A 16067-nucleotide genomic window follows, 5' to 3' on the forward strand; every position below is an offset into this window, starting at 1 on the left:
GGTGAAAATGAGAGTATTTTACTTTCCCAGCTACTGCAGTAGCTATGAGGTACATCCGTGAGACCTTAGGCTCTGTCTCCTGCAAGAACTGCAAGTTCAGGGCTGAAAGACGGTGGGAGTAACCTGCAGAGCCCCAGCCCTGTCTGCAGGTTTGGTGCAGCTCTTAGGGAATCACCAATTCTTTTCATCCCTACCAAGACTGAGGGATGTGAACCAGGACAGAGAGTTAATGTGAATTTCAGACAAATTAAGAGGTTTTTGTATATGTCCTGTTATGATATTTGGGGGAACTCTTGTGCTGGAAAGAATTCATTATGTATCTCAAATTCAAATTTAACTGGGTGTCCTGCATTTTATCTGGCAACCAATGAGAAAAATATGCTTGTTTTTCCACACTTCAAAAGGAAGTGAAATTTGCAATAACCTCTCACATGCGTAATGTAGGGGCTTGGTTGAGCTGAAATTAAGCAAAAATGTTGGAAGTGCTCTCATGATTCTTGATAATAGATATTTTAGGAGTATCTCCTGCCCCACTTTTCTTCTTTGAAAATTACCCATGTCCCATCCCCCTGCCACACACACACACACACACACACACACACACACACACACACAAGGGAGGGCCTGGCAGTCCTATTCATAGTATGTCACCCCGCTCCCACCATCACTGACTAGCTCGTATGTGGACACCTGGACCAGGCTGGGCTGGTCAGATCCTTTCTCCTATGAGTCGGAATTGGGTCATAGCACACTGGTAAGTTAGTGGGCATCACTGGAAGTGGGACAGATGTTCCTCTAAGAATGGGGAGTCATGTACCCCAAGATGCACAGAACTGCATTTAAAGTCAGGAGAGAGAGATGGATAGAGAGACAGAGAAAGCCCAGGGAGTAGTGATATGAGAAAGGTTTCAGAGGATTGAGGAAAGAAGCTGCCTTGATCCTGATCCTAGGCCCTTGGGAAGTTGTTGTAATTCCTGCCTATGGAGCTGGCTTGGGGGGTACACCCAATACATTCCTTTTTTGCTTAAGCTGATTTGTGCGGATTCTGTTACTTGCAAACAAAAGCACTGTGACTAAGGTGTCACCTTCGCTGGTTCTGATACTGGGTGCTCAGTGATGTTCTTGTAAAAACATGAACCTGACCAGGTCTAAGATCTTTGACTGCTCTTCCATAATTTAGATGTAAGTAAGGCTCAGCTTACCCTTGAATGGGCATTTTCACCAACAGTTTGGGTGAAACTCTATTAGGACATTCAAAATGGGAGTCTCGTCACCCTTTAAACTATCCTGTTGATTTAGAATTGCCAGATTTAGAAAATAAAAATACAAGTTAAATATGAATTTTAGGTAAGTTATGAGTAATTTTTTGTTTAAAATTGTCCTATATAATATTTGAGTCATATTTGTGAAGGACTGTTTGTCAATGATATGAAATTCAGATTTAACCAGAAATCTTGTATTTTATCTGCAATTGTATATTGGTTCTTCCCAGCTCTGGAATGGAGTGAAAGTTGCAATAATTACTCGCATTTTGTTTAGGGACTCCCTTTGGGAGTCAAAGAGGTTTTGTTCCTTACTGGGCCCAGAAAAAAAAATAACCCAACCTTCTTTTTTTCTTCAAGTAATTTTCTTTAAAAGCATGGATGAAAAAAAAAAAAAAATCAAGTAACTCACCAGTGGATGACATCTCCCAGTTTGTTCCAAGCATGAAGTTATTAGTTCGCAGTCAATCCCATTGCCTCGAAATCCTTTCTTACACTCACACTCATTCTGTAATCCCAAGAGCAAGGTCAAAGAGATTACTGAAAACAACTGCCTCCTGTGACGTGGCCTCACACTGCACTGAAAAGTCAACTGTGGAAGCCGCAGCTGTTTGGACCTTTTAGAGAACACCATTAATGTCTTTCGTTTGTTAAACTTCAGATTCCAGAGTTACTGGCTTCCACATCCTCCAGGATGTTTCCCAGCCTGACTGTTCCTTGGTACTTTCTTTTCAAATTCCTTACCCTAGAGGGGCCATGTGGAGATTTGTGTCAGAGAGAACTTAGACCCTAAAGAGCATTACTTTGGAAAAATTGGCCCCTCCATGTAGGAGGGAAAGAGTAAGTAAGTCATGAAGCATCTACTTGGTGGAGATCCATGCACAGGGCTACTGCTAGTCTATAAGGCATATTGTGTAATTTATTTATTTAAAGAAAAAAATTTTTAGGGCCACATCGGTGGCAAACGGAAGTTCCCAGGGTAGGGTTTGAATTGGAGCGGCAGCTGCCAGCCTACGCCACAGCCACAGCAATGCCAAATCTGAGCCATGTCTGTGACCTACCTTGCAACTTGTTAGCAATGCCTGATCCTTAACCCATTGAGTGAGGCCAGGGAATGAACCCACATCCTCATGGATAGATTCTTAACCTGCTGAGCCGCAATGGGAACTCTGATACTGTGTGATTTAGAACAAGCATTCTCTCTGAGCAGGCACATCTGAGTAAGGGACCACCTCTAAAGGACAATCCATGGCAAGTGGCTCAGTAGACAGTAAGTATCGTCAGACAACAGAAAGTCCCCCTTCCTTGGAAAGGTTTAGGATCCACACCAGGGTACATACGTTGGAGCGCAGGGTGCAGGCTGGGTTTCAGCTCCCCCTTGCCCCATAGGCTGGGTACTTTGTGTAGTACACAAACTATGCCATGGAAGCTGTGGCCCTGACCATGCAGCTGTTAAACATGTGGATGGTGCCGGGTTGTTTGAAAAAATGGGGAAATGTTTGTGCTAAGCCCAGAATAGGAACCAAACAAAATTGTCGTGCATTGCAACAATGTGGAGGAAAATAAAAACCTCTGCATTAAAAAGACCAGAAGGAAGAAATACATCAGCATGAAAATGGTGGTTGCGGGAGCATCATGAATGGTTTTAAGTTTTCCTCTACTTTTTAATTTCCACAAGTGTCTTCCGTTATGAAGCATTCTACTGAAATTTAAAATACAACTTAAAAAGGAGTCATCTCTTCAACAGATACCAAACCCAGGTACTGAGTGACTATTATGGACCCAGCACTGAATCTTGAAGCTGCTTTCACTGAAGAGAGGAAGACAAAGACTACAAAGTCGATAAGAAGAATCCAGGGTTAATGAACACTGGAAAACAAGAGAGGTGGTGAGTCTTATGGACAAACTGGCACAGAGATGCTCCTGTGATGAGGACCATTGCTGAGGAGGAGGGATGAGCTGGGATGCTCCCCTGGGAAGTTGGAAGTGGGATGGGGAGAGGAGGTGGGAGGAGTAGGAGGCCATGCGAGCTGAGAACACTTGTCAGAGAAACAGAAAAAGGTGAGAAAGCAGGCACATCTGATTGGGAAAGGTGACTGAAGGACTGGTCTGGAGAGCGGATACATGCCCCGCAGAGGGGATATAAGACAACCCATTAAGTTATGGGCAGAAATGAACCGGACTTTTATCTTTCGGGGTAGAGATTTTCTATGCACACTTGATAAGGTAAATTGGGTATCTGATATACAAATATGTGCACACGGAAGCATGTGGATACGACTTTCCGTGGTGGGGCAAAACCTTATAAACAAAGGTGTTTAATCTTCTCTACTTGCTCCTGGGGAAGCACATCCCTGTACACGCGACTCAGACAGCTTCTGGACATACTGATCCAAACATGGCCTGTCTTTTAAAATAAACATTCATGGTAATTAGGATTTGTGCCTGTTTGCAGTATCTAGCCAACTAGTAACTACTGAGGGCAATCCTACGTACAGTCTCTTTAATTTCTCACATAACCCTATAAAAAGGCCTTTCTTTTCTTTCATCTCCCCCATCAGAATGCTTTTCAAATTTGTCTGCAGGAAGATAGAGCAGAAGGGAATAGATATAGATACTGTTATGGGTTGAATTGTGTTCCACCGCCCCCTCTCCCCCAACAGGCTGAAGTCCTGACATCCCAGTACCTCAGAATGTGACCTTATTTGAAAAAAAGGATTGTTAATATGTAATTAGGATGAGATCATACTGGAGTAAGCTGGGTTCCTGATCCAATATGACTGGTGTCCTATAAAAAGGGGAGATTTGGGCACAGATATGCACACAGAACACCATGTGAACATGCAGGCAGAGATCAGGGTGATGTGTGTATAAGCCAAGGAAGGGCAAAGGCTGTCAGGACACCCCACAGAGCTGGGAGAAGGCACGGGAACTGATCTGTCATCACAGCCCTTAGAAGGAACCAACCTGCTGACACCTTGATCTTGAGCCTCTAGCCTCCCTATGGTGAGACACTACAATTCTGCTGTTCTGTGACACTTAGGTAATGAAACTTTCTTACAGCAGCCTCAACAAACGTATCCTGATATCAAGAAATTGCTTTTCTTTCTCAAACACAACCTGGCAACTCAAGTGAGTCAAAATCCAAAGGAAGTGTCGGCCAAATGCTTGGTGAGACCGGAGAATGCAGTGAATTCATTCATGACGAGGACTTTTCCATGGCTACAATCCGAGGACAGTGGTCATCACTTCCCCTGGAGTTGATTAATTCCTAACAAGTAGCTTTCTCTGCCTCGGTCTCCCTTAAAAGAGGTTAGGTGAAAATCATCAACAAACTGTAGAGTGCCGCAGAAATACAGAGTGTAGTCAAGGGTGGTGACCACGAGGGCCGTTCTGGAGTCAGGCTGCCTGGCTGGGCATCTCATGCCATGATTGGTTTCTTTGTGATTTGAGCCAAGTATTTAACCTTTCCATGACTCAATTTCTTCTTTTATAAGGTAGAATAATAACAGTGCCTATGTGGCAACAAAAGCAAAAACAAACCAGTGGTACTGCATCAAACTAAAAAGCTTCTGTGAAGCGAAGGAAACCATGACGGAACGAAAAGGCAATCTATGGAATGGGAGAAAATATTTACAAATCATCTGTCTCATAAGGGGAGTTCCCGTCATGGCTCAGTGGTTAACAAATCCGACTAGGAACCATGAGGTTGAGGGTTCGATCCCTGGTCTCGATCAGTGGGTTAAGGATCTGGCATTGCCGTGAGCTGTGGTGCAGGTCACAGATGCGGCTTGGTTCTGGCATTGCTGTGGCTCTGGCGTAGGCTGGCAGCAACAGCTCCGATTAGACCCCTAGCCTGGGAACCTCCACATGCCACAGGTGCGGCCCTAGAAAAGACAGAAAGACAAAATATATATATATATATATATCTCATAAGGGAGGGGGGTTAATACCCAAAATATAGTAGAAACTCATGCAACTCAACAGCAAAACAAACAAACAATCCAATTTTTAAAATGGGCAGAAGATTTGAATGGCCATTTTTTCCAAAGAAGAAACCAACAGGTACATGAAAATGCTCAATATCACTAATCTTCAGAGAAATGCAAATCAAAATCATAATGAGATGTCACCTCATACCTGTTAGAAAGGTTATTATCAAAAAGTCAAGAAATAAGGAGTTCCCGTTGTGGCTCAGCCTGTTATGAACCCTACTAGTATCCATAAGGATGCAGGTGCATCCCTGGCCTTGCTCAGTGGGGTTAAGGATCCAGTGTTGCTGCGAGCTATGGTGTAGGTCACTGATGTGGCTTGGATCCCGTGCTGCTGTGGCTGAGGCGTAGGCCAGGAGCTGCAGCTCCAAAAAGACTCCTAGCCTGGAACTTTCATATGCCACAGGTGCAGCCCTAAAAAGCAAAAAGACGGGAAATAATAAAGTGTTGGCGAGGATATGGAGAAAAGGGAGCCCTTGCGCACTGTTGGTGGGAATGTAAATTGGTGCAGACACTATGGAGACTGCTCAAAAAATTAAACATAGAACTACCATATCATCCAGCTATTCCATTTGTGGGTATTTATCTGAGAAAAAAATGAAAACACTAACTCTTGGAGTTCATGTTGTGGCTCAGCGGTTAATGAAAACCTACTAGCATCCATGAGGATGTGGGTTCCATCCTTGGTCTCGATCAGTGAGTGGGTTAAGGATCCGCCATTGCCCTGAGCTGTGGTGTAGGTCACAGACGCAGCTTGGATCCCATGTTGCTGTGGCTCTGCTGGCTATAGCTCTGATTGGACTCCTAGCCTGGGAACCTCCATATACCGCGATTGAGGCCATAAAAAGACTGAAAAAAAAATAAGAAAAAAGAAAACACAAACGCAAAAAAATATATACACCCTGATGTTCACTGCAGCCTTATTTACAGCAGCCAAGACTTGGAAGCAACCCAACTGCCCAGCAACAAATAAATGGATGAAGAGTATGTGGTGTACAGACACAGTAGAATATTATTCAGCCACAGAACGAATGAAGTCTTGCCATTTGCAACATCATGGATGGACCTTGAGAGCATTATGCTAAGTGAAATAGGTGAGAGAAAGACAAATATCATATGGTCTCACTTACTTGTAGAATCTAAGAAAGGCCCCACAAAACCAAGCTCATAGATACAGAGAACAGATTGGTGGGGGTGAGGGTGAATGGGGTCAAACGGTGAAAAAAAAATATAGTACCTCCATCATAGGTTTGTTGTGACAACTAACCCATTCCCACAGCTACAAATGATAAAAGAGCTGCATTAGGTTCTAGCAAAGGACTTCTGCATCTAGGGGAAAAAAAAATCTTGCTTCCTCTTTGTTCTCTACCTTGTCACACCTACCTGCCCGGGGCCGACATACAAGCAGGTTGCATTGTGGTGGCAGCCGCCAGCTCTGGGCAGCAGGCAGGTGTTGATTGCTGAGCAATCTCTTCCGTCCCCGGTCCACCCCTGATGGCACACACAGGTGTGGGTCCCTCTGCCAGTTTTGATGCATTCTGCCTGCAGGAGGAAAAGCAGCAGCAAAATCTCTGAAACCTTAGTCCAGTCACATGATTCCAAATGCAAAAAAAAAAAAAAAAAGAAAAAGAAAAAAAAAACACATACTTAAAAAACAGGATTTCCAAAGGTACGCTATAGAAACATACCTGTGTGGAGTGCAAAGGAAATGATAAAACGGACATTTACATGGAGATCAATGGAGAAGAGGAGATGATTTAAAGAGCAAATCTGCTTGCTGTTGGCCAGCTAACGGCCACCACTACTAACACCGATGCCATTAACTGAGCCGGGGCTGTTGTCTATGTTTCACAGGTGTAAGCCATCATCGTGAGCAAAGTACTATCTGTTTTACTGAGGCTCAGAGAAGTTAGTGACTTGCCCAAGGTCACAAAGGAGAGTGAAGGCAGATATAAATGATGCTGAAACCCAAGCTCCTAACTGGACCAATGCCAGGCCTCTCGAGATGACCATACTGGGAAGCTGAAGAGCAAGGTGAGTGAGAGACAGGTGCAAGGTAAGCAGAGATGAGGCTGAGTGGGCAGGGCTGGCCCAAGGTGATTCTGGTGGACTGGACAAGGCATTTGCAACTGATTTCATCTTCAGAGCCAGGAGAAGTTCCTAAAGGGGTGTCAGCTTGGGGGAAACATGATCTGGTCCACTCTGGCTGTGGGTACAGGCAAGAGAAGCAGCCAGGAGGGCAGTTATTAAACTGCGGGTAAGGAATGAAGGTGACCTTGGCCAGATGGTGGTGGTGATATTCAAAAGGTATTAAGGAAAGCAAGGGTCAGTTTGGGCTACACCCGACACTAATGGAACTTAGGGTAAGTCAGTTAACGTCCCCCAGTCTCAGTTTTCTGATCAGTAAAATGCGGATAAAAAACATCTGCTTCGCTCAGTTAGTGGGAGGAAAGTCACTTGTAGGCTGTAATGTTAAATCAGAAATTATTTTTACTAATGATCTCTAATATCCGATTCTCAGAATGTGTTTTGTTTGTTTTGTTTTGTTACATCTGCAGTATTTGAAAATTCCTGGGCTAGGGATTAAACTGGAGCCACAGCAGCGACCCCAGCTGTTGCAGTGACAACCCTGGATCCTTAACCCACTGTGCCACATGAGAACTCCCTCACCCTGCACATGTGGACCTAGGATACTCCCACCCCCATACCTGCACATGTGGATTTAGGAAGAGGAGGCTCATGGCAGGCACTTGGCACCATCTTTACAACACAGGGTTCAAGCAAATGTGCCTCATTTGATGCAAAGTCATCTGATACTGCCCTTTGGAAGGCCCTCCCTCAGCATTTCCTACAAACCCCAACAGCCTGAAAAAAGACTAATACTCACATTGCGGCTGCAGCCCCCCGGGGTTAATCCCGAACAAGGGTCTGTCTCTGAACAGAGGCTTCCATCCCCTTCATAGCCTGCTTTGCAGACACAGCTGCAAAGAAGAGTGAGTGCACAAAGTCAGCTTCAGAACTATAAGCACCGGCCATCCCACCCCCACAAGAGGACAGGCCAGGTGAGTGAGCAGGTTCAAGGCCAGGCGGCTTGACACTTTGCCCCTATCGGGGTGGGGGAGCCAAGTATCACGGGCACTTGTAGCTCTGCAGTCAGACACACCTGATGGGAATTCAGGTCCCACCTCCTCGCAGTTGTGTGATCCTAGGCAAGTTCCTTAACCTCTGGGAGACTTGGTTTCCTCATCTGGAAAATGGATCTAACCTTTAGTGTTCAGCAGGGCACTTGCTCACATTGGCACCTTCTTAGTCTCAACATCAGGTGGCTCTTCTGCTCTTACTGGGCTGGAATCTGCCTCTTTATATCTCAAGTTATTACGTCTGGGTCAGCAGAGAACTCGACTCCTTTCTGTGCGACAGTCCTTAAACTCTTTGAACATGATGATCAGGTGAGACCTTCTCCCTCTCCAATGTCCTTTTTTCTCAGAGTACAACCTGAGCCCAGAGTTTGCTAATCCATCACCCTTCAGACACTCCTCTCAAAGTGCTCCACCATGAAACTTCGATTAATGAATGGGGCCATTTGATCAACCAATATTTATTGGTGATAGGTTCCAGGACACCCTGAGGCTCCATCACACACCCCCCCCCAACATCATTGCTGCAAATTCAGTCATGTTTGCTCCACAAACATTGAAATAAAATGACTCTTTATGTATCAAGAATCCCAGAGGAACCAAACACTTTAGCTGGTTCCCAAAATGAAGAAACAGACTGATTTGTTCCAACACTGATTCACTTATGTTTATACAGCAAATACAGACCCATGTTGATGGTCCTCTGTGGGTGATTTGAGAGGTTTTAAGGGCAATTTTGCTCACTTTGCCTTATGCACTGATGGAGCTCCTAACTCCTTAGGAGCATGCGTTTCTAACACACTCCCGCTCGCAGAAGAGCAAAGGCAGTTTCTGTCCCATGCTGCCTGCAGACTAGTACAGAAGATGGACTATAAACAGGTAAGCAAATAACTAGGTAATTACAAATTAAGAACAGTGCTGCAAAAATAAAGACAAGAATTCCACGTCTGCTGCATTTCCCAGGATATTTTCTGCGCGATTACCGCCTTTGAACCAGGTAGTTCCAGAGAGGAAATTTGCCCATCCCAAGCCCATTGCATGTGGTAGACAGTATTAAGAAATCAAATGCAGGGGTTCTCATCATGGCACCACAGAAACGAATCCAGCTAGAACCATGAGGATGTGGGTTCGATCCCTGGCCTCTCTCAGTGGGTTAAGGATCTGGCATTGCCGTGAGCTGTGGTGTAGGTCGCAGACGTGGCTCAGATCTGGCATTGCTGTGGCTGTGGTGTAGGCCGGCAGCTACAGCCCCCACTGGACCCCTAGCCTGGGAACCTCCATATGCCGCGGGTGCTGCCCTCAAAAGACAAAAGAAAAAAAAAAAAGAAATCAAATGCATTTTTGGAAGGTATTAAAGTAGGCCTCAATTAATGAAGCTATATCTATGTTCATGAGTGAAAAGACTTGGTATCACAAACATGTCAATTTTCTCCAAATTAATTCAGTACAATTCCGAGAAAAAAAAAAAAAATCTCAAGAAAAAAAAAAAAAAAGAAATTAAATGTCATCCAATGACCAAAGACCCGACTTCCTGTAAGATGTCATTAACAGAGGAGTTATTTTAATGGCCTTAGGAAGTAAAGGTGTTTTTAAAGGGTTAGAAAGTTGGTGGGTAAATCTTCGTTTCCTTCACGTGAGTGATGACATGACAGCACCCATGACGTGCCAGACCCGGGGCTGGGTGCTTTGGCATTCAGCTTTTCTCCACAACTGCCCTGCTAGGTAGGTAATACCACCCTTAGTGCACTTATGAGGAAAGTGAGGCTCAGACAGATTAAGTAACCGCCCAAGGTCACACAGCTGGTAAGTTTCAAAGCAGGGAGTACTGCAATTGGAACCCAGCTCAGCCTCGAATTTTCTCCACAAAAGCCACGCTGACAGCTGGAGAGAACAGGCCTTAGTTTACAAAGAGTTTAGATACAGGTTGGGTCACTCTGCAGGTAACACTGTGGCTGTGGACTGCTAAGAGTGGTGTCCCCCTGCCCCAGGCTTACCTTGCTGTCCCATTGCTGTATTCACAGGTGGCGTGGATGTGACAGAACTCCATGTAGGGCCCACAGGCTGAGGTGTGTTTGTGGCAGAATCTCCCAGCAGAGCCTTCCCTGCAGGTGCCAGGGAGGCAGGCCCCGTCACTATCGATTCTATTGTCACACGTTCCAAAGATGCACAGACATCCTGCAAGAGAAGGAAGAAGGCCATTTGGGGCACGGGGGACAGGCTTAGCAATGAGGCACAGGGGACTTGTAGGACAGGGCCCCCTTCCCATGCCCCTGCCAGGACAGATCCCGGGGCTGAGCCTGGGATGGCTCCAGAAGCTATTTCTTAGCATCTTTCTCTGTGTGCCACGGACAGCTCTCGGCCAGGAGGGCTTGGCCTCTGCGCTGCCTTGTGTGTCTGAGCCTGGGGTGCAGGGGGGAGGGTGGATTGTGATGATGTGAAAAAAATCCAAGGAGCTCAATTTTCACCTACTTCATGGTTGGAGAGTTTAGTCTGGAAATTTTACACCCTTTCCTGGAGACATTCTGTAATAAACAGAAGTGTTTTCTCCTGCCAGCATAGCCTCTGATGTGTTGCTTGCCTATTTGGTCTTCACACTCTATCACATCAAACCAGTGATAACTCATGGCCAGTCTTCACACACCGACCTTGTTCTAAGCCTTGGGCCAGCCTCTAACCTGTACCCTCTCATTAACAGTCACCAGCCTCAGGAGGCAGATCCTTTCATCATCCCCATATTCCAGGTGAGAAAACTGAGGCCTAGAGAGGTGAAGCAAATTGCCGAACTTGCTGATAAGTTCCCAAACAGGGACTTGAGCTCAGATATTCCAATTCCATGTCTGTTGGTGCCCATGAGTAGCCAGTAGATTGGCATATCAACTGGCATTTCCACCTGCTTGTTATCACTTAAACTTTGACTGCTAACTTTGCTTTTGATTATAGGTAAAAATTGTAATGTGAGTCTAATAAATATTAGACTCAGGGTTCTATGCATGTAGGAATGAAAAGAACACTACAGAGATTTGTAAAGGCAGGTGGCATGGATTTAGGTGCTCGAATATAATCAGAAATGAATAAATATGTGTTTTTTTGCCCCAGAAAATACTGATGGGAGCAGAATTAGTGTGAGAGCTTGAAGACAGTATCCAGGAAAGAGAAACACAGTGAGAGGGTGCTGGAAAAACACAGCTGTATCTAAAACAAAAAAGACTTCTCACGCTGTTGGTGGGAATGTAAACTGGTATAACCACTATGGAGAACTGAATGGAGCTTCCTTAAGAAACTAGATCTAGAATTACCATATGTTCTAGCAATCCCGCTTCTGGGCATCTACCTGGAGAAAACCATAATTTGAAATGATACGAGCACCTCAATGTTCACCGCAGCATTATTTACAATAGCCCAACACGTAAGCAACCTAGATGTCCATCAACAGATGAATGGGTGAAGAAGATGTGGGGCATATATACAATGGAAGATTACTCAGCCATACAAAAGAATGAAATTATGTCATTTGCAGCAACATCGAGGGACCTAGAAGTTAGCATACTATGTACAGTCAGAGAAAGACACATATGATAGATATCACCTATATGTGGAATCTAAGAAAAATGATATAACTTATTTATAAAATAGAAACAAACAGATTTTGAAATCGAATTTATAGTTATCGAAGGGGGAAAGTGATGGGGATAAAGTGGGAGGTTGGAATTAACACATGCACACTACTATGTGTGAAAGAGATACCTGACGAGGGCCTGCTGTATAGCACGCTGACCTCTACCAATAGTCTGTAATAGCGCATATGGGAAAAGAATCTGAAAAAGAATGGGTATGCATACGTGCATAACTGATTCACTCTGCTGTCCACCTGAACCTAACGCAACATCGAAAGTCAACTATATTCCAATAAAATTAAAAAAAAATCCCTCCAAATGCAAACAAAACCAGAACATTTTCAGTAACTTTTAAGAGTCAGGGTTTCCTACTATGCAGCACAGAGAACTGTGTCCGATCTCTTAGGACAGAACATGATGGGGGATGATATGAGAAAAAGCATATATATATATACACACACGTATAAATATACATATATATGTGTATATGACTGGGTCACTTTGCTGTACAGCAGAAATTGGCAGAACACTGTAAATCAACCATACTTTAATTTAAAAAAGAAAAAAAAAATCAGGGCTGAGTTTTCAAGAAACAAGACCCCAGAATGAAGAGGTGGCACCCCTGCAACGAGAGGGTGGGCAGCCACAGACCTGGGTGGGAGGTGTTGGAGCAGGAAGACCACCACTCCAGCCCCAGCCTCAGCATCTGGCCCGCTGGCCTCATAAAAATGCCAATGTCAGCAGGCTCTGGAATATATCCCCCCTCACCCGCCTTTTTTCCCTCAGAAACCTTATTAGGCAAAAGAAGCGCTGGACTAGGATCGGCAGCCCTGACTCTGCTGGGCTCTGGTGTCCCTTCTACCCTGAGAGGCAGCTGTGAAGATGATACAAGGAAGGCGGTTGTGTATCAGACGAGTGGGGTTAGGAGGGACAGCAGCAAGAACGGTCTCCTTTATCGACCACATGCTAGGTGCACCCTCTCGGCTGAAGTCCTACATCATGAGTTAATTTAATCAACAACCTATGAAGTGGGTACCTGGTACTGTCTTCACTTTATACATGGTGACATTAAGCTTTAATGAGAGACTTTCTCTAAGGTCATAGAGCTGGTAATTTGCAGAGTGAGGACTGAACGCTAGGTTGGGTTGACTCCACAGCAAGCTCTGATTTGTTCACTTTTTTCCCATCAAATTCTAATCTTACCTTGGAGATAGAGAATAGATATGTATTTCTATGTATATACTTAAACAGTCACATGATGTTATTCTTAAGAATGAAAGCATATTTTCTAGGATTGTATAACTGCATTTTTTTCAATGCCTAGTGTTACGAACTTTCTACATGTTCTGTGAGCTTCTGGACATTTATGTCACTGAACTTGGGTAAAGAGCAACAGTACCTGTAATAGTGGATAATGATATCGGTAGTGCATGCTAGGTGCTGGACGTTTTTCTAAGGCAATTGCTTTCCATTTATAACTTGCACTAACCTTACGAGGCAGTTACCATTTTGCCCTCATTTTATAGATGAGGAGACGGAGGCCTAGAAAGGTGCAGTAATTAGCCCAAGGTGGCAGATTCTGCAAAGGGAGGAGCTGTTGGAAGAGGGCTGCCTGAAAGGTGGGGAGCGAGTCTGTTCTGTTCCTTAATTTGGAGCCCACGAGCACTTCAGATATGTGGGGAAGCCCTAGAAGACTAGTTTTCAAAGTGCCCAGCAGTGTGGGCAAAGCAGGAGACTTGATAGAAATGCAAATCCTCGAGCGCCACCCAGGGCTCCTGTCTGAGACATTCTGAGTGGGGCCCGGCAATCTGGCACCGGCTGCCATTTGGGACCCAAGCACTTTAGAAATCCCTGTGATGAAGAGGAAGGTGCCCACGAGCCAGGAGGCACCCGATACCCGGGCTGTACTGCCGGCTTGTCGCAGTGCTGCAGGGACCCGGGCTGAGAAGCAGAAGGCAGCTCTGGAAGCGACACTTACTTTTGTCACACTGAGGTCCATATTTATTGGGGTCTGCGCAGAACTGACACTGGGAGCCTCGGAAGCCATCCTGGCAAATGCACGTCCCGTTCCCATCGAGGCCGTCGGCGCACTGCGAGCAAAGGCAGGGCCCCTGGCCGTTAGGACAACACAAGCCCCGGCCAGGAGCCCCAGGTGCTTTCGTTTCCTGCCTGCTTCTTTAGCTCAAATTCAATTCTGCTTAAATGATTCTTTGGGACCCCTTGAGGGAAGCGGAGTTGTGGGTATCAGGTAGGAAGCTAAGACAGTGACAGGTGGGGGGCCTGAGCCAGGAGTCAGAACTTTAGAGGAAGTCATTCAAGGTGGTGGGGGGGGGGTCCACAGTGGTGAACTGGAGCCTCTAAGCCATGCTAATCAGGATGGACACACTGATATAAGCCACCGACCTTCAGAATAAAGGCCAGCCTTTCTCTCCAGATGCTCCATGCTCGGCTGTGCGCCTCCAGCCTGCAGGGTTTCTCCCTTCAGGGGAGCATTTTGCTTCCCCACCCTCCACCTGCAACTCCCCAGCACCCCATCTACTTCGAAGTTAGATTTGTACTGAGTGACATGTATCACAGTGAGGCTGGGGTCCTGCATGGAGCACCCAGCTGCCGTAGGTAATATGTACTAGAGCTTCACCCGATTCCCTTTGCCATGTGGTATCCCCACTTGGTGGTCACCCAGTCTTCCTTCCCCTCGGGTGAGGTCTATCTTTGATGTGGATGTCTCAAATATGCAGATCTATAATTTCCCTTATGAACTACTCTTACCTTTGTTTATCTCTGGCCAGATGAGTTAAGTCCTGGCCCTTGTATTTCACTAGGTTTTTCAGATGGGCCAAAAAAAAGGCCTTCATTGGGCAGTGCTACTTTTTTTTTTTTTTTTTAAAGAATCATCAAATCTTGGCCCTAAAGAAATCTTGGAGATCAACGCAGGCCAACCTTGCTCCCTCCCACAGGAGGAAGATGGGGTCCAGAGATCCTTGCCAAGTCACTCAAGGTCATGCCATCAGCTGTAGGAAAGTAGACCAGCTGCAACATCACCAGACACCCAGCCCCTGCCACTCCCCCAGGCAAGTCCTTCGCCTGCTCACACCTTCTGTTCTTGTAGCAATTGATCTCTCTTTTCTTTTTTGGCTGCACGTACAGCCAATTTCTGCAACATAAATTCCCTAGGCCAGTAAGAGAGTCCAAGCTCTGGCAGTGACAATCCTTAATCCTTAACCGCCAGGCTGCCAGGGAACTCCTACTAGTCTATTTCTTTTACTCCCTAGGAACAGTGACTGGCATTGTATCATTTCTTGGTTTAGTGATTTTAAAAATCATTTTTTGACTTATCACAGGTCAACCTCAGCATTTGTCAAAAAGTAAGTCTCAGTCCTCATCACCTGCCCATTCCCCGAGCACGGATTCAAGAAGCCTCCTGGACACTGGATGCAGTCGGGCCCGTAGAAGCCTTCGCAGCACTTTGGTATCTGAGAAACAAAATGTGGGAATCCAAAGCAGAGTTCCAGTTGAGCAAAGGAAATACATTTTAATTTCCATTATGATCACAATCAGTATCCGTCTTCCTACCCCCATGACTGCGACTTTTTCTTTTGCTGATAATGGCCTGGCTTGTGTTCAGCCATCGCTTCATCTAAGGTCCAACCATGGGTGCCAGCCTGGCTCTGGCACCTTGGGAGCAAGACACATACACGCTTGGGTTCACAGAGCCTATGTTCTATCTCATTGGGGAGGAGACAGTAATTTTTTTTTTTTTTAAAGAGGATTTCAGAGAGTGGTAAGCACTGGGCAAACAAAGTCCCATTATCAAGTGGTGGCAGGTGGGGGAGACTGGGAGGCCACTGTGAGTGGATGGTGACAGAGGAGGTGACAATTGAATAAAGACTTGAAAGATGATTTGGCCCCAAGAAAACCTGGGAGAACATTCTGAAGGAGGGAACGGCAAAGCTGCGTACTCTGAGGTGGGAACAGGGGAAGGGACAGGTCACAGACACCGCAGAGGGTGGGCTGTGCGGGTAGTGTCAGGGTGCGGCTCGATATTAAGAGCGGTAGGGAACT

At 45.6% G+C, this 16067-nt stretch overlaps 1 protein-coding gene across 1 annotated transcript in view; it reads right to left on the reverse strand.

Moving 5' to 3' along the window:
• STAB2 (stabilin 2) overlaps positions 1-16067 on the reverse strand; it is a 170763-nt gene that overhangs the window by 78353 nt on the left and 76343 nt on the right. The window contains 6 exon segments of the mRNA XM_021092647.1: positions 1675-1770; positions 6638-6796; positions 8142-8235; positions 10386-10566; positions 13984-14095; positions 15392-15478. Of these exon segments, the coding sequence (XP_020948306.1) occupies positions 1675-1770; positions 6638-6796; positions 8142-8235; positions 10386-10566; positions 13984-14095; positions 15392-15478 (729 nt within the window).

The sequence above is a fragment of the Sus scrofa genome, chromosome 5 (assembly GCF_000003025.6).
Source record: "Sus scrofa isolate TJ Tabasco breed Duroc chromosome 5, Sscrofa11.1, whole genome shotgun sequence".
NCBI lineage: Eukaryota > Metazoa > Chordata > Mammalia > Artiodactyla > Suidae > Sus > Sus scrofa.